General features: G+C 45.3%; 1 protein-coding gene across 11 annotated transcripts; it reads right to left on the reverse strand.

Annotated features, from left to right (window-relative positions):
- Positions 1 to 1,271: 1,271 nt before the first annotated feature.
- On the reverse strand, positions 1,272 to 17,895 carry mapk4 (mitogen-activated protein kinase 4). Of its 11 annotated transcripts, none has more exons than XM_048243611.1 (8): positions 17,508 to 17,895; positions 14,957 to 15,010; positions 14,062 to 14,138; positions 12,700 to 13,265; positions 7,876 to 8,020; positions 7,074 to 7,235; positions 6,423 to 6,624; positions 1,272 to 3,890 (listed from the first exon to the last, which is right to left on the reverse strand). In XM_048243611.1, exons 4-8 carry the CDS (start codon positions 13,246 to 13,248, stop codon positions 2,822 to 2,824), a joined length of 2,127 nt encoding a protein of 708 aa, XP_048099568.1. In that variant the 5' UTR covers positions 13,249 to 13,265; positions 14,062 to 14,138; positions 14,957 to 15,010; positions 17,508 to 17,895; the 3' UTR covers positions 1,272 to 2,821. The 11 variants fall into 11 exon arrangements, with proteins under 11 accessions (XP_048099568.1, XP_048099560.1, XP_048099562.1 ...); XM_048243603.1 differs by lacking the exon at positions 17,508 to 17,895 and adding an exon at positions 17,367 to 17,475 and having other exon boundaries at positions 14,062 to 14,141; XM_048243605.1 differs by lacking the exon at positions 17,508 to 17,895 and adding an exon at positions 16,915 to 17,274 and having other exon boundaries at positions 14,062 to 14,141.
- Between the last annotated feature and the right edge of the window lie 1,121 nt (positions 17,896 to 19,016).

Genomic DNA, 19,016 nt, shown 5'->3' on the forward strand with positions numbered 1-19,016 from the left:
GCCTACTGTAATCTGTCAACAGAGGTGAAACTATGTGAAACCAGTAGGCTACAGCATTGTATCATACATGTACAACACCACCATTCAAAAGTTAGAATAACCATTCGTTTCAGCATTCAAAATGTGTAGGACTCCATCTTAACTGCTTTCCCCCCAAGTAGGTTGGGATCTGTTCGAGCTATTGACAATGAAACTCGCTCCAGTTGAGTGTCTATAGGGCAGTGGTTCTTAAACTGGGGGTCGCCAAAAATATTGGAGGGGTCGCAAAATTATTTGCACTCTGGATTAAATACATTTTTCTAAAGGTTTTTAGTCAAAGGCTGCCATTGCCATAATGCCTTTGGTGTTGATATAGTGTGATATGGTGTTGATATGTTCTGCCTCTGCTTCCAAAGCCCATCTCACAACATTTCGAAACCAAATTCCGCCGGTTAGAGAGAAGGGGTCTCGCGAGACTTGGCCCATGTTTTTGGGGGGCTGCCAGACAAAACGTTTAAGAACCACTGATATAAGGCATGCTTTGTGAAGTAAAACTGAATTACTTGAAAAACTAAAAACTAAACTGAAAAACTGAATTCTGCACATCCTTACCTGCAGCGCTGTCAGAAAAGCAAGCCCTGCCCCTTACTTTTATCCTCAGATGGTGCATGCAAGGACTCCTCCAGTAGGCTATATTTTCATGATATATTGCAAAGTTTGTTCTCTGTGATCTTAACACTTACAACTCAGATCATTTTTTAAATAATTTCCCCGCCCATTTGTCTTGGCATTTCATTGGCCAGTCGAGGATATGCCTAGAAAGTCAGCATTCCAGAGTCTCTTTACTATTTAAGTGAAGACTGCTGTTTTCTAGGTCCTATAGCCTAATAAAGCTGCCAGCTGCCATTATGTGTCTGTTCCTCAAACTAGATTCTGATGTTCTTAGCCACCTGCAGTTAGGAGCTACTGCTTTTTTCTGAATCCTCAATAGGACATGTTTGCACTATTCTGCGAGAAACACCTTTGTAAAATATGCTCAGGAAGACCATAGTGAAGTCAAATGCTGAGTAGGCCAAAAGAAGGCTTTCTGTTTTTATCGCTTCTTTAAACAGTGTGTGTGTGTGTGTCTCTGTGTGTATGTTTGTTCATCCTCTTACACAAGAAACACAATAATTCTTACACAAATGATTTCAATAAGAATTTAGTATCAATGTTGTGAACACCAATTCAATCTTTATAATGCTGTTATTATGATCCAATATAAGAGGGGGATTAATGACCATACACAAAAGTACTGATGTCAGCGTTTATTGAACAAACACTTTCCAACAAAATATATCAGCAAATTTTAATTTTCACTTGTCAGCAAAAGTAGAAACTGCACAGAGTAAAACGTCATGTGACGTCCACAAAAGATGTTACATCCAAAGGACAAAATATGGTAGAACTCGTAAGATTACATATCAGTACCAACAGCAAATATGTCACACATGTCATGAAGAGTTGATCAGATCTAAAGCAATATTCCACGTACCATGCAAAAAATGAGAAAAAAATTGTGCTGGAAGCACAGGAAAACACAAAGGCACGTCAGTTTATTTCTGGAAAAAAAAAAAATCAATCAAAGCAATCATGTTAGAATTATTATGATAATTATGATAATATTACTATAATTCATATTATTATATTATTGCTGAGTGGCATAAATGAGCAATGACATGACTCAATTACTCTATTACAGAGTATTCTACCTTGGAGATCCATTGTACTGATCTGGCAGTGCTTGTAGACTGTGCTCTTCAGAAACCTGATGTAGTCCTATATGTCATTTTCTCATTACCTTGCATGGATTCAAAAATCTTCAGCTGTTTATCTAGAAAGTTTAAAACTTATTTTCAGACTTAAAGAACCTTTAGTGTGATTAAACCAATTCATCTTCTGGATCATGTGACATGAGTTATGGTATGAGAGTGCATTATCAATGCATGTCTATGCAGATTGTTCTTGTACTGTTCATCTTTTGAGATGGCTGCAGCATTTCGGCGTTTGGGTTTTTATTTGCAATAAAATACGCTGTGGCCTTCTAAGAAAGATTGTAAATATTGCTTCAGGGCTAGAGGTGAAAGCTCCAACAAAACACTCTTAAAATGGTATAACGGTAAAACCATATTATAGACCACTGCCAAACACTAACAAACATCAGATAAGGAATGTTTCAATATAGCTGGAACACAACTTCTAAAGTAAATGTACAAATTTACACAGTATCAGTGTGGGAAGCTCAGCAATAATGTTAACAGTGTAACATTACAGTGATATTAACAGCATCAGATAGCCAAGCAGTTCTCTTGGGTTGAGATGAGTTCAAATGCTACAATCCTACTGTCCAGTAAATAAAGTTAAATGCATTCAGAATTTAGTGTTACCAATACCAGTTTGCATCCTCTTTTTGAGTAGTCAGAATACATTTGTCTACTCTCCATAAGATGTCATACTGCTTTGTTACTGTTTCTTAGAAATGATGTTTGGAGAAAAATCAGCTTTGTACTGTATCTTGTGCATAACACAGAAGCACCTAAAGGCAACATGATCTTCCCTCTGTTAAAACTTGAAGTGGAACTTTGCAAATCATCATTCCTATCATGCACATTATCAGTCACATGCTGCTTACGCGCCACATACGTGCCTGGAAGGAACAGCGTGTGATCTGAAAACACCTATCCTAGTTTTCTTGGACTGATTCAAGCAGTGTTGTTGCTTCATCGCAGTGGCATTTCTCAGCAATGAAGCCATTACTTACTGCAGACAGGAGACCAGACACATCACCAGCCTCAGAGTCATTTCACTGGGCCATGCTTGACCAGTGCTCTTTGCGCCCAGGCGAGGCCGGACGGTGGTCCGCCAGCCCTGGAACAACATTCATGTTGGGCCGTTTGGCTGCGGCCGGACCGGAGCCTCCCAGACCGTCGCTCTGGCCACACAGTTTGAGCGCGCGCGAGATGAACATATCCAGATCGAACGGCGACTGGAGCTTCTCGGCGGGAGGGGGCGTCTGAGGAGGGGGCGTAGCACCTGTCCTCTGGGTCCTGTGGGGGTAGGCAAACGAGGGGCCTGGCGTGGGGGACGACGGAGAGGATGGCAGCAGTGAGGGGGGAGCGGAGGTGAAGCGACAGGGCCTGATCCTCCTGCTGCCGTCGTCATCGTCGTACTCCTCCTCCTCCTCCTCCTCCTCCTCCTGCATGAACTCAGGGGTGGCGCGCAGCAGCATGGTGGCGGCACTGTGGCGTCCGAGGGCGCTCTGCGGCAGCAGCGTGGGGGAGAGGGGCAGCGGGGGTGAGTTGGGTGTGACGGGGGTCTCCTGAGGCGGGCTGGGCGAGTGCAGCCGAGACTGCGTGCTCTCCACCCAGCGCGAAATTTCCTGAAACAGGTCCCCCGGCTGCTCTTCCTCGGGGGCCAACGCTGACACCTCCTCCTCCTCCTCCTCTGCACTACTCCTCCTCCGGGGGCTGGGCCGCCCGTTGCGCCTCCAGTGCGACAGGTCCAGGATGAGCTTGGGCTCGGAGTAGTTCTGGGGCTTGCCCTCGCGCCACGCGATCTTGTCCAGGTACGACGGCGAGCCCACTTTGTAGTCGCACGAGCGGCCGCAGTCCAGCTCGCCGTAGACGCCCGTGCCGCCTCCGCAGGCACGCTCCAGGGAGGAGTGTGAGCCTTCCAGGAAGCGCTCGGCCGAGCTGCTGTGCGAGTACTTGCGCGGGTCCACCTGCGCCTCCCCAAGGAGCGTGCCTGAGCTGGCCCTGGGGTCCCGCTGCACCTCCTCCTCATCCGGGTCGCCCATCTCCGAGACGCTCTGCATGCAGTCACACCTCTCCTGCTGCGGCCAGCATGTGTCAGACGACAGGCTGGTGTCCGACCTGCAACAACAAGACTTCAGTATCAGAACTTTTAGCATCCGACATTCCTATTTGCCTGTTCCTTTCTTTCTGTTTCTTAACTTCGTTTCTTTCTATCCCTCTTTTGTGATTACATTCCTTCTTTCTCTCATCCACTCTTTCTTCCTTCTAGTCCATGAGCCAGAGGCCTATTTTGGGCCGATCGGTGCCAACTGAGGGCACCAAACTTTATTGTTATTTTCTGATAGCAATATTTGTCTACTCTAGAACACAACAATGCATGATGGACATCTGGGACTGACAGCTGAAGCTTAATAGAGTACTCAATATAGAGGTAGTGTATGACAAAAAAAAAAACAACTGCTAAAATGTATGCCCAATGTATTATGCATGAGGAAGGTGGGGAATGTAAAAACCCATATTAGTTCACATCTTGAGAGTATATGCTTTCAGACAATATATTGTTTAGGTGGTTTAATTAGTTTTCCCTTCATGGTGCAGCCCAAAATATATCAGCCATATACTCTATTTACCAATACCCAATGTACTGTATTTTGCATGGGCAGCATACTAATGAGGAGAGTGGGACATGTCTCATTTCATCACATCCTGAGGGTATAATCTTTCAGAAAATGTATGTTTTATACGTTTTAATCAGTTTTCCCTTCATGGTACAGAAAAAAATGTATTAGGTGTACTTTTTTCACCTAAAACCATAAAATCCCATTCATTTCAATGGGAAATTGACTTAAGAGGCTCTAGAAATCTTCAGCTGTAAGTTTGGAAAGCCCATCACACATTTTTGTCATGTGGGGACATAGACAAACAAAATAAAACAGGTTTGGTTTAGTGCCCTCTCGTGGCACCGACCTCTCAGCTGGCTCATGGACTATTCCTTTCTTTCTTTGAATTTTAAAAGTCAGCTCCTGAAGCTGTCTTTAATTCACGCAAAATAAATCTCTTAAAAGTTTCTGCCCTGTTTACCTCAGGCTCAGCAGTCTAATAAATAGCCATATGGCAAGAGGGACGACAACAAGGACACGACAATGATGTTGTCAGGGCATTAACCAAGAGATGTTATTAAGGGGAGAATTAATGTGGTGCTATATTTAACTGCCATGAAGTCTCAACAAGTCTACTGAGAATGGTCTCCATTTCCAACCAACATCTCCCAATCTTACACTATATCACAGGAATAGATCTATGACATTGCCATTATGAGTCGAGACTCATTTCTACATCTACAAGGATATATATATATATATATATATATATATATAGGAGTGTTGAGAGATCAGAGCACTCTGTCTAAAATGTTCTGCCTGTTATAGTTCCACGAAGAGTAAGGTTTCCCACCTCTCTCCCTCACACTGCTGAGCCTGGGTACTGAGCCTGCTACAAGTGTCTCACTGTGAGCTAAAAATAAAAGACCATTTTAGTCGTGAAGCAGCCGTTATTTCAAACTATCTGAGAGTGTGCACACAGAGAGACGTGTTCACAACCTGTCACCAGTTTATCTGTTGTTTTCCACAGATTCTTTTCTCAGAGTATTTATGCGTGCAGTTATCCAATGCAGAGCAACACTTTCGGAGATGGAACCGCCAAAGTGAACGCTCTCCTCCTTATTCTGTGTATAGATGTGCTCATCAGTTAGCCTAGAAATCTAGACACACCCTAGGGCAGCAAATGTAATTTGCAGTCAGGGTAGTCTAGCAACTCTCCGTTGGCTTATTCCAAAAATAATTCTGTGGAAATGCATGGATTCCAGTTGCTGCTACTGGAAGCAACTGGAATCCATTCATTTCCACAGAATTATTTTTGGAATCTGATCCCTTATCATACCTGTTCATTCGTAGTCGTCGCTCAACTTATCGTGACTAAATTCAAGATGGCGGCGGTGAACGGTAAACTTCCTGAAGGTACTGTCTGTATAAATCATCTACGGAAGTCTACCAATGAAATGTGGAGCTACTTTGAGCCTCATAAATGGTGTAAAACAGTGATTTATTTGCATGGCTAGGCCGATGCCCGAGGCACCCCCATCGAAAACCTGTTGGTAGCATCGGCTAACTAGCGCCAGATTTTGGAGTGCAGGGGACAAGCCGAGATGAGCTATGAGACAAAAGTTCACACTCGGTATCATGTTTCAACAAACTTTAGGTCAATATCACACCGAACTTCTCCTTTAATTGGCAAAAGTTCGATCAACTAGCCAACTAGCTCCGCTGGTGGGAAAATGCATGGGACTAAGTTGCACTGCTATCCTATTGCGTGCAGAGGAGATTTGAAAGACAACGGTTTATCCCGCCCCTCGGATTGAGCAGCGCTAATGGTAAGTTCCCAGACCCTACATCTTGATGTGGATCTGGCTCGTCAGGCTACTCATCAGTGATATCTTTGAACCAAAACATTGCACTAATGAGTGAGGTCAAAGCTGAGAGGAAATATCACAGGTTAACCTGAATTGTACCCATGACGGCACTACCTCCAGGATCTCAGAACACATTATGCAACGTGCATATGAAACTCTAGCACTTGACTTGACTCAGCTACCTGTGCCAGTGTAGGGATGTGTCAGGGCTGTGCTCGGTGACCATCTTGTCGTCCAGCTCGTCCTCAATGCGGAAGGGCTGCAGGGATGTGGGCTCGTCCTGCGGACATGAGTACTGCTGTAGGTAGGGCTGAGCCAGGGCCGCCTCGGCCGTGAGCCTGTCCATCGGGTTGAAGGTCAGGATGCGCTCTAGGAAGCAGATGGCTATACAGGGAGGTACGTGCGTAGAAAAGCAAAGACAATCCTTTATCATGGACAGGACATTTGAAGATGGCATGGTAGTTTTTCAAAAAAGCACAGATCAGAGTAAAATCAGAAACAGAATAAAATCAAAAGCAGTAAATCAAATCAAATCAGAGCTAAGGAAAGCAGGAGAAAGGAGAGGCATTCTTTGCTTGCTCTTGGATGCTTTCTCTAATACAACTAAAATTGAGTTGCCTTCACAATTGGATTGATTATCATGGCACTAAAACTAACAAAGCGCTTAGCTCATCTTGTTGCGTAAGCTGCATACTGATTCTTCAAAAGCAGCGGGCAGTGTAGCAAAAAAAGCGCAGAGGCAGAGAGAGAGAGAGCGAGAAAGAGCGAGAGAGAGAGAGAGAGGGAGAGAGAGTGTGATATTTTTAGCCACTGGCAGTAGCATCCACCCTCACCCTCTGTGTCCACCTCCGGCAGAAGCTCCCGCAGCGACCTCCTGACCTTCCAGCCACGGCTGACGCAAGAGGGCATGACCTTCAGCAGCTCCTGCCGGTCCTCATCGTGCACCACCGGCACCGTATCCAGGATCAGCTGCATCTGCTCCAGCTCGTGGGCCCCTGGGGACCCCAATGTAGACCAAGATATACATACAAACACACACACATGCGCACACACACACACGCACACACACACACACATGCACACACACACAAAAAAACATGCGCACACACACACACATATATGCACACACACACACAAAACATGCGCACACACACATACATACACACACACACAAAAAAAACATGCGCACGCACACACACACACACAAAACACCCCGTAAGACATAAGTGCATGGTAGAAACATGAACATGATATGAGCAAGATGGGGTAAATTGTTCTGTTCTACCATTTATGTGGACGTGTTGTCTATTTATACAGCCATAAGTACAGAGGGCCTGGCTGTGTATGGCTGGTGTACCAGTAGTATATAGTCAAGGGGATAAAGTGTTCTCTGTTTTTTATCAGCTCATTGTTATGTGGCATACTCCACATGAACACAAGCTTTCATTTTTAAAAATACACGTGTCAGACAATAACCCTATATGGTCTGCCACAGCCCACTCATCGACTGTATCACCCTCACAAATCTACAGAGAGTCATGGAGCTGTGACCTGGAGCACAGTCTGAATCACATTATCCAAACCACCACATATATCGCATCCTGCATCTCTCCACAGGCAACGAAGGCTTTGTACCTGCAAAGAGCATACGGCCGCTGAGCATCTCAGCCAGGATGCAGCCAGCCGCCCACATGTCTATGGCCTTGGTGTAGTTGTTCGGGGAGAGCAGCAAGCGAGGAGAGCGATACCACTTTGTCACCATGCCCTCTGACAGGTACCCCTGAGGTGAAATGAGGGGGCGAGAGAGAGAGAGAGAGAGAGAGAGAGAGAGAGAGAGAGAGAGAGACAGAGACAGAGAGGGAGAGAGTTAAAAGGAAGAATAAAGAAACAGGAGATGAAGGCATGAGTGATGATCAAATGATTATCTCGACAGGAAATATTCTAATGCTGCTTGTCATACTGCGGAGAAAAAGGGGGTGATATTTTTGGACAACAGCGCCCTACTACAAAGGGAGAAGTGCCACCTAATGAGTGACAGAAACAAGCTTCAAAAAAAGTCAAAGAAACACTTGCTCTCTTTCTCTCCCTCCCTTCCTCCTCTCCTCCCTAGTCACCATTTCCGAGACACTTCCAAAAAGCACCGATGCCGACTGGTGGCGTCTGCACTTATCAGATGTGAGACAAGCAAGAGAAAAGGACACATCCTTGTGCCTTGACAGCCGCTAGCCTCTCAGGTTGAGCCTGTCTGTGCGCCGCCGCGCGGGGTGTGCATTAGCCTGCCCTCCTAATCCTCCGCGGCTTTGCTTGACAATAACCTGACGGAGTGCCACTCAATGTTTCATGAGGGAGACAGCGGAGTGACCCCATCACCCACACACCTCCTGCCCCCCAAAGCCAACCTCTGTCTGTATCCCTTCATCTCTGTCCTTCACTATACCCTCTTTCCCTCTACCTCTCGCTTTCCCTCCCTCCTCCTCTTCCCCCCCTTTCTCACCTCCCACGCACGGCGAGTCCAGGTGATGAATTATTTGTGGGCTCTGGCTGGGTAGACTCAGCAGGGAGGAACGGGGAGTTGAGCTGGCACAAATATGCGCCACACGCTGCGATGCCGCTTCCTGTGGCAGGCGGCAGCTTATTGTCTCTCCACACTTCGTTTCCAAGTGATATATCAAAGTTGTATCATGCCAATGTACACACAACATACACAACAGTGCAAAAAAAGTATCAAAATGCAACTAAATTAGAAGGGCATTAAAATGGTCTTATAACGTTCAACAGTTGTATGTATTATCTCCATAAACATAAACGGTATAGACCCACCTTTGAATGGCATTAGAGCGTTTATCACAGCTTGTTAATACAACAACGCTACAACAAAAGCTATGTTTTCATCAGTGTTCGCTGGGATGTGTGGCACAAAAAACACTTTGTTTACCCGAGACACTCTCGCTCACTGCAGCGCTGCACCCACCCGCTGTTTGTTTGAAGAGGCAACACTACCGTAGGGGCGACAGGAGGCTTGTCAGGGAGGCCATTGATCTCTGACACATGCTCAGCTTCCTGTTCCAGCCTGGAGGCTGGATCCAGGTTACTGCCGAGCGACTATCCCATTAACCATCTCTCTCTCTTTCTCTCTCTCTCACTTCCTCTTTCTCTGTCCATCACAGGCTGCCAAGTGACTATCACACAGGCCCTTTCTCTCTGTCTCTCTCTCTCTCTCTTCACACTGGGTCTCAACTGGTGCAGGGCCTCCGTGTCCACTCCTGTAAAACTGTGAGCACTATGGACTCTTAATGACTAGCAGAAGTGCTGGTGCCTCTGCTGCCTGCTCCAGTGCTGGGGAGGAATGCATAAAGAGCACTGACTTTTTGGAGCTGTTCCAGCTCTGCACTATGAAACACAGCTGCTAAAGCCCAATCCACGAAATTTGGCCACTTTTTTTGCTGCAGGGCAGCATCGAGGGCTTCTTTTTTGGAGAAATGTCGGTGGTGTGTGTGTGTGGCAGCGTGGATATCAGCGTGGTTGTACCAACGCGGGCCATTCGGACACTGGCGGCTTTGTCACAATGTGTCAAAGCTTTTCTTTTGCCTCCATAACACATCCAAATTGTGTATAATGGCTGTTTTGTCTGACCTCGGTATCTGTTGCACAGCGTGGCCCATTGTGGCCCCTGGGGCTGCACGCTGACCGGTCTGTTCTTCCCTTCCTTCTTCTCCTCCTCCTCCTCGTCCTCCTCCTCCTCCTCTGCGGCTGCCAGCTCCCACCATGCCCAACCCTAGTCCATGTCCAAACCTTCCCCTCCGCGTGCAGCTCCGCTCCAGCTCATCCTGTCCCCGTGCACAAAGCCCCCCATTCACACAGGGCCTTCTCTGCTCTGATAGAGTTACACAGAGGGCTCCCCGGCAATAATAAACCTGCACAATGAGCCAGAAAATTGGCACATTAATCTTTCAGGCCGTAATCCTCTTCAGACAGCGGGAGTGATTCAATTTGATTATTGTGTAACATTATATGACAATGTTTGATGAGGTTATTAAAGTATTAATTCACGGAAATTGTGTTCTAAACCGTTGTTGTTTCCACGGCACTGATGTAACACTGATGTTAATTTACTCTAAATTATGCTTACTAATATACTTGTTACCTCCAGGGCCAGCCCAAGTTTTTAACTGCTAGCACTAGAGCTATCAGGGTGAAAACAACATCACAAAGAAAATATTAGGGGCGAACAGTAGAGCTAAGAACATGCTTTATGGCATAGCTCAGAGATTACAAATCTATTTGAGGAAATACAACCAAATGTGGGAATTATGCTCACCAGAGCCCTCTGAAAGTAGGCCTAATACAGAATTCAGAATGCTAAAATGCAGGGCATTGAACTGTTGAGTCCACAGTCTGGTCTTCAAACAGAGACTCAGTCTTACCAACAGCATCTACCCCTTCTTAGACACTTATGTGCAAACCTATAAACTCAGGGGAGAGACATAAAAGGCTTAATCCCATATGGACCCCCCCCCCCCCCCCCCCAGCATCCCATCCATAGCTCACTTCGCTGTAAGCTTGCATAAGACTAATGGCTCTCTGGTTTTATTGCTTATTGCAGTGCCATGGCAGGGTCCATTACATCTGGGTAGCGAAGATTTATCCTCTTGCCATGAGAATGTCTGCATGAGGCCTAATGAGAAAGAATGTTAATTTGGCCTAGTGATTAAAGCTACAGTTTGCATATTGTGCTGTTCAAAAAAAAACAAAAAAACAAGAGTGCATCTTGGTGTACAATAACTAGATGTACCACAGAACGGTACAAAATATGACCGCCGCCCAGTCCAGCACATGTTTTCCACAAAAATAAGTCACGCTGAAAGGCATATATGATTCTAACTGTCTCACTGAATTGCATTATGCACACTCAATTCTCACTGATATCTGCTAGACAACAAGTACCAAAACATGATTAGTTCATAGATTTCACATGTAATATACATTTTATACAACCCCACCCTCATCTTGTCTGTTCATAATTCTGAGAAATTCTTGAATTGTGTGCATGTACATGTATATTATATTTATGTGTGTGTGGGTGTGTGGGTGTGTGTGTGTGCGCGTGCATGTGTTTGTGTGTTTGCCTGTTTATGTGCCTGTGTGTGTGCATGTGCATGCATGCGTATATATGTCTACTGTGTGAGTATGTGTCATACGTAGGATTACTGTGAATGTTTGTGTGTGCGTGTGTATCTGTTTATGCACGTGTGCATATGGAATGGGTTTACATGACAGGAGGCAAACATACGCAAAAAATTGGTCATCCTAGGCCCTACGGTTCTCAAGATATTCACAGAAAACTGTGTCTGCCCTACCCTCCTTTCAGGGGGTCCAGTCCAGCGGGGGGGCTACAGATCAAAACGAAAACAGGAGGTTCCATGCTATCCATGTGGGGTTACATGCCCACCAAGTTTCGTGTACCCCGGTCTTACAGTGTCCCGGGAATCCTTGACGGAAATTTGGACATGCGAAAAAGAAAAGAAAAAAACCTATATGACCGCCGCTTCGCTGCGCGGTGGTCATAATAATATATATCTTAAGGAACGGTTAAGTGAGCAGGTTCTCCGATAGCCCTGTGTGTTTTGTGTTTCATGAGTCAATGTTCCTTGAAAGCAACTGTTTTCCACAGCCTGACCGAGGCAAAGCTGTATAATAACAGAGACAGGGCAGCAGGGGAAACTGAATTCTCCTCATAAAAAGACACATTCTACCCTCAGTTCTCCTACACATCCATTAATCAATATTTCCTGCAGCAGATGCTATCAAAATGGTAACCGCACAGCATTTGTAATATGAACAGTGGATCTTCATCAGGTTAACCTGTTATGCAACAATCTCGTCATGACAACTCATCTTCTACTTCTGGAGAGGAGGCTTTGTTTAAACGCGCAAAGAGATAAGATGACATAAGGCATCTTCAATCTGATCAAAATAATCTGATCTCTTTCATCTTGATGGGTCATCATCCCTGTCAGCTAAGTAAGTCCCTTCACAGCAAAGTGTTGGTAAAATATAAATGGCCAAGACTTCTACTGACTGTGTCATGGATATGCCATTGGGGATCAGTTTTAGTATGCACTGCTGGTTTTCCCTGTGCCACAGGGCCGAGTGAGTTTAAACCGTTAAACAAACCCACAGCTCTCCTCCTCCTCTTTGCCTTTTCCCGCAGCACACTGCGCCACGAAGTAACATAATTCATTCCCAGACCCCGGTCAATTCCGAGTAATGAAACTGCCACCGCCACGGCTGCTGCTCTGTATTCACTAGCCAGCCTCAGGCAGACAGCAGAGAGCGAGTGGACACACACAAAAACACACACACACACACACACACACACACACACACACCTCACAGAGTGACACCCTCACTCAGATGCGATCAGACTCCTGTCACCTTGTCTGGTCGGCGTCCACCAACCTTGTGCGAGTAGTGTGGGTCCACGATGCGCGCCAGGCCGAAGTCGCCGATCTTCAGCAGCAGCTGCTCGGTGTTAAGGAAGATGTTGGCGGGCTTGAGGTCGCGGTGCAGCACGTTGGCTGAGTGGATGAACTTGAGGCCACGCAGGAGCTGGTAGAAGAGCAGGGTGGCGTGGCCGGCGGACAGCGGGCCTTGCTCCAGCAGGCACGCCAGGTCCGTCTCCATGCACTCCTGGACGATGTACATTGCCGAGAGCTGGGCCAGGTCAGCGGCGGGCAGCAGCGGCTGGCCGTAGGGCCCCAGCACCTCGTGCACGCGCACCACGTTCTCGTGCTGGAGCCGACGCGTGATCTTGACCTCGCGGAGCGCGTGCTTGATGCTGACCGCGTCATGCATCACCAGCTTCTTGACGGCCACCCGCTGGCCTGTGCTCCGGTCGATGGCCGACAGGACCAGGCCCGAGGCACCCGTGCCCAGGGGCCGCACGTCCTGGAAGTGGCCCCCGAGGTCGAAGCCGTAGCGGAAGGGCGAGGATGTCTGCCTGGCCATGGCTCAGAGGGCAGCCTCTGGAGAGGGGAAAGAGGGAGAGGGAGGGTTTTAACAGGTAAAGTTCCACCCAATCAAATCTCAACACAAACAACTTGAATAGCAAACAACTAGACTCAGTCTAGACTAGAGTCAGTGGAAACTGGACTGGACTCCAATAAAACAATAAGACTTCAAGTTGTCATTAACAACACAAAAATAAAAAAAATAAACAGAGAACCTAATCTAGATATCATCATGTCAACTCTCTACTGTCTACATGATCAGAACTGGCCTGAACACAACCCATTCAAAGTTGTTGCTGAACAGATAAACCCCCTAAGATGCAGCTTCTTCCATCTACCTCCGATATCAGCCAGGGACGAATTAGCGTGAGAGACAACTCAACACTCTGGTGCAGGGCAAGTGTTTCCATAGCAACATCCCGCAGACAGCGCCTGCTACATACACTGGTACAGTAGCCCTTTCCCCTTGCACAGGATTGTAGGCTTCGCTCTCTCAGCTGTTCGCCTACAAGAGCAATCCTGCCTCTAATCTATCTAAGGCTAAATTGAGTTACATTCCCAGAAAATCAAAGCCATCTTCCTGCTTGGCCTCCCTGTGTGCTGCCCCTCTCCCTCTCCCCCTCCCCCCCTCTCTCTCTCTCTCTCTCTCTCTCTCTCTCTCTCTCTCTCTCTCTCTGAATGAATCCCTGAGTCCCTCTTGCGTGCACAGAACTCTCACAGACGGTTTTGGCCTGATCAGATCTGCTTTTAGTGGCAGTGAGTTAATAAATCCAAGTGTAATCCGTCCGTAATCTAAGAGGCCGCCTCTTGCCTTCTCGGGTTGCAGGCTGTTCCTTAACCTCCACTAGCCGACAGGGCCTGCTCAGGACTGGCCTCGTTGTGCATTGCCTGCTGCGTACAAACAAAAAGGGACAACAAAGGGCAAAGTAAGTGAGACTGAGGATGCCCAACTTGCCACAAAGGGGACAAAATAATGAGTGGAGTAAATTTATCTCAGTAACTTCAGTGTGTGTGTGTGTGTGTGTGTGTATGTGTGTGTGACAGTGAATGTGTGTGTGACAGTGTATGTGTGTGTATGTGTGTGTGTGTGTGTATGTGTATGTGTGTGTGTGTGTGTGTGACAGTGAATGTGTGTGTGACAGTGTGTGTGTGTGTATGTGTGTGTGTGTGTATGTGTATGTGTGTGTGTGTGTGTGAGACAGTGAATGTGTGTGTGACAGTGTATGTGTGTGTATGTGTGTGTGTGTGTGTGTGTGTGTGTGTGTGTGTGTGTGTGTGACAGTGAATGTGTGTGTGACAGTGTATGTGTGTGTATGTGTGTGTGTGTGTGTATGTGTGTGTGTGTGTGTATGTGTGTGTGTGTGTGTGTGAGACAGTGAATGTGTGTGTGACAGTGTATGTGTGTGTGTGTGTGTGTGTTTCTTTTCAAAGCCTAATGACTCTAGATCTCGAAAGTGTGATTAAAGTGTATTTATTATATTCATGCATCAGAACCTACTCAGAAACTTACATTTAAATCACACTCTTGTCACAATTGAATTTTCATGTGTTTCATGTGTTTAGTTAGTTAGCTATTAAATGTGTTGCATATGCCTCTGTTCTGACAAGAACAACATGTTAAGCAAAGTCAGCCTTCGCAGCAAATCCATAGGACATGAATTAGTGAGCAAGAGTAAAGAACAAATATTCAAGGTAAAGACACTCACATACTCAGTGCATGTAATCCATTGTCGAGACAGTACCAGGTAACTTGCATTCTCCTGCAGGCAGAAAAGTTTTTCGTGACAGACCGAAGAAAAAAACCTCAAAAATAATCATAGCACCATGTAAAACATTGATCGAATATGTTGATTAAATCCACAAACACAAACACTCACAAAAAGAAGGGATGATGAAGAGCCCATCTTACATCCAAATAACATTCTGACATTAACAAATGTAACCCCCTTTCAGCCCTGATGACTTAAATAATTTGAATCTTTACACAAAACCTCCACTTTGTGAAAAAAGGTTTCTCACGACTTCATTGCTAGAACTGAAGGCAGGGAGTTCCAAAAGAGTCCTTCATCAAAAGGTTTCTGGAACCTGTAGAGATTCTATTTCCTTAGAATTCAGTCTTATTTCCCCATCTTGCCAGGAATATGATGCATGGCCAAGAGAAAAGCGCTTGCAATACATAAGCACATTCTCATTGACCCTTTTAACTATAGGGATGCTGCACAGAATGGTAAGGAAGATTGAAGGAGCGGCTCGCCGCAGCCTATTGCTCAACTTTATAAATAATGTATACTAGTATGGCGCTCACTGTATCAGCTCCGCGGAAATTTTGCATGGCCGTTTCACAGGAAGGGAATAATCAAATGTCACAACACTATTTGAATACACGATAGCTTTCTTTTGGTCCTGTAAAATAGCTTCACGGAACCTGAGCCTATCATGTTAATTAATAAAACATAGCCTATAAATACATTTAAGCTTATAATATTTTCTCAAATAAAACGCACGCAGTGGCCACTTGTTAACTGTCCGCCTGATGGTGTATTGTGAAATTTAATAAATAACTCTTTTACCCCCAAAACAATGACCATCCGTCAGCTGGTTATTAAACAATAGTGCTGCATTTGCCTTTGTGTGTGGCAACACTGAGACGCCCGAATAATAACTGAACAATCGCACTGAAACCCGTGTGGGACCGAAATTAACTTTCATCCTCGAATAATGAACTGAAGTAAGTAGAAAGAGCTGAAATAAACAACCCCACATGAAATATTCCTTCTGCATCACGACATGCTTTCACAACAGGCTATCTTTTATCTTCCGGCCCATCCATTGAGAAAACTACAAAGAGGCAGAGACGGCGATACAGTTCTTACCGTAACATGGTTAGACATTAAACAAAAAAAAAAACCTTTTTCACATCACTATACGGGACTGCGCGATCCACACATATCACCGAAGTGGACAGGCAGGAAAGAGTTGTCTCATTTTCCAGGGCTTCGCGATGTAAAAGACATGGTGCACTGATGTGATTTGTAAGATACAGTAGCCTATCTGCCGACTGCGCGTAGATGTTTTCATTCCAGGAAGGTATCAGTCTTTCTGATGTAACCCTTGATAATCTGGAGAAAGGGGGAAAGACTATTAACCGGAGCGCCAAGCATGAGGTGTTCCTGCGCGTTACAGCTTTCCTTTTCTTCTGGTTTGAGCATAAACCTTTATTACAAACTCCTCGGCGCCCCCCGTAATGACGTCACTCAAGTAGCTGTCAATCAATAGGCTACATCTGGACACCTGCTATCAAAAACAATTCGCTAAAGAACATGGAAATGTATGATTCAAGAATAGCATCTGTTATGCAATCAATTTCTTGAGTAGCCTAACGTTTTTTTTCCTCGGACTATTTTTTGTATGTCTGTTTGTTTCTTTTGTCTGTATGTTTGTTTTTTGGTTGTGTGACAAACATGGTGGATTAATTATTAAGATATTAGAAATATTTTTTGAAGTCTCTCTCACACACACTCACACACACACACACACACACACACACACACACACACACACACAGTTCCCATGGAAGTCATGCGACAGATTATGTGATTGCAAAATGAGAGCTGCTGGGTGAGCAGTCTCTCTCTACTGTGGGGATTACCACCTCATAGCCTACTGTAGGTGAGGTGCATGGAGGAGGGGCCTTCTTAATTCCACAGAAAAGCCAGACAGCGCAGCCGTAACCTCTCTCACCTCTTCCCCAACCAGGCTTTTGCATAAGTGACTGAGAAGGAAGAAACAGCTGTTTCACGTCACATGTTCGATTTGTCATTTGTCCCATATTATACCTGAAGCTATGACTATAAATGTCGGAATGTCATGGTAGTGATACTGTGAAATACAGTGATGATTTATGGTCTGACCAGTGTGACGGGAAATAACTAGTTCACACAACATGAATCAAGAAGCTTTAAGTGCCACTTTTGAGACAGTGGTGTTGTGGTGCTCAAGCTCTTTCATACATACCCTAGCTCTATATACTGTATGATTGAAGATGATCCCACCTACACACACACACACACACACACACACACACACACACACACACACCCCACCCCCCACACACACCTCTCCATATTCCATATGCAAACACGGCCTGGGATGGGCAGGTGGGGAGGAGCAGATGAGAGAAAAGTTGCAGAATGGATATAAAAATCATTATAGTACAGGAGCCAAAAATGCTGGCTGCAGCATCTGCAGTAGCAGTACCAGCAGGCATGCAGGGCACTGGCAGGCAGGCAGGCAGGCAGGCAGGCAGGCCGGCAGGCAGGCAAGGCAGGCTTGCTGAGACAGGGCGGTGCAGAAGTCCTTGGATCCCCTCCGAGAGGGAAGGATGTTTGGCTGCCCTCCCGCTGTCTCTCTCCTCATCCTCGGGGGGTCAGGTTTCTGCACGGACGAGTCGGCGTAAGAAAAGGGGCAAACGAATAAATGAGGAGACCGGTCTGAAGTGTCTCCACTGGAGCCACCTGACTCAGCAGTCTCAGTGACCTCAATGGAGGAGGGGAAATAGAAATCTCAATCTGTAAGGGAGAGAGAGAGAGAGAGAGAGAGAGAGAAAACAGATATCAGATAGATGGATAGAGATAGATACAGGCTGGCACGAAGACAAAGACAGACAGACAGATAGCTTGATAGACAGACAGACGGAGAGATAGATAAATAGATAGATAGATGGATAGATAGATAGATAGATAGATAGATAGATAACATTGTGTGTGTGTGTGTGTGTGTGTGTGTGTGTGTAATGCAGCAGTTAGCAAAATGTATTGCTCTTGTGGGGAAGAATATATTACCTTTTAAAATTGAATGTCAATATGAAATAACATTTTTTTTTTATTAATAAACTCTTTATGTATGGCCATTTATTATTAACCATATTTTAGAAATGAAAAAGGAAATGGCAGCACATTGGGCACTTGAGGGGATCTCCAGTGCAAAAAAGAAGAGCATGGTTTAAAATGAATTCAGTGAATAAGTTATTTTTAAATAGGTAGAAACACAATTTGTAGCCACTGGCCTGTATATTGGTAGACGATGAAAGTATTATGGAGAATGGGGCGCTCTGCCATTGCACATTTGTGCTGGTCATTGTCACTTTTAACTCTGATGAGTGAGGATTTTTCCACCAAGCGCTCAAGTTGTCAAATGACAAATGCGCTCACACAGGTGTGTCAATGAAAAAAATAGATGCCACTGACCAAGAAAAACCTGGTCTAAAGTGGAGGGCGCATGTTTAGCACAGCTATTTTGAAGGCGCCCTGTCACAAACTGGAAAATTATATGCTAAATGGTTACATAACTCACAGAGAAATGGACTGCAGAGGTGAGATAATCTCAGTGAAGAAACCTGGTTACAGGAAAAACACTGACATGACTTGCATAATAATCCCCTGTTGAGCCATCACTTTCTGTATGCGAATCGTCTATCTTATGTGATCATGCAAACAATATTCAAACCACAACAATTGCACCCTAGACTAAGCTATGACACTTTTTTATTTTAACTAGATAGGCTTTAGGCTTCTCCGTGTGCATTACATGAACACATGGAACCATGGTAATATAGCTACACAAAGGCATACCCAGAAAGCACATGCACATGCAGATGTTTACATACACAACCAATTTTTTGAATATTTGCCACTTTTGCCACTCTTCTACCAATGCATAGATTTATGTTAATATGATTATAGTTATGGTTGTACTTTGTTAAACCCT

This window comes from Alosa alosa, chromosome 5, assembly GCF_017589495.1.
Source record: "Alosa alosa isolate M-15738 ecotype Scorff River chromosome 5, AALO_Geno_1.1, whole genome shotgun sequence".
Lineage (NCBI taxonomy): Eukaryota > Metazoa > Chordata > Actinopteri > Clupeiformes > Clupeidae > Alosa > Alosa alosa.

Excerpts from the sequence above, each read along its gene's own strand:
- mapk4 (XM_048243611.1), bottom strand. The coding sequence starts at position 13,248 with ATGGCCAGGCAGACATCCTCGCCCTTCCGCTACGGCTTCGACCTCGGG. Across the intron at positions 8,021-12,699 it reads ACCCACACTACTCGCACAAG|GGGTACCTGTCAGAGGGCAT; the intron begins GTTGGTGGACGC and ends ATTTCACCTCAG. Across the intron at positions 7,236-7,875 it reads CGGCCGTATGCTCTTTGCAG|GGGCCCACGAGCTGGAGCAG; the intron begins GTACAAAGCCTT and ends TGGGGTCCCCAG.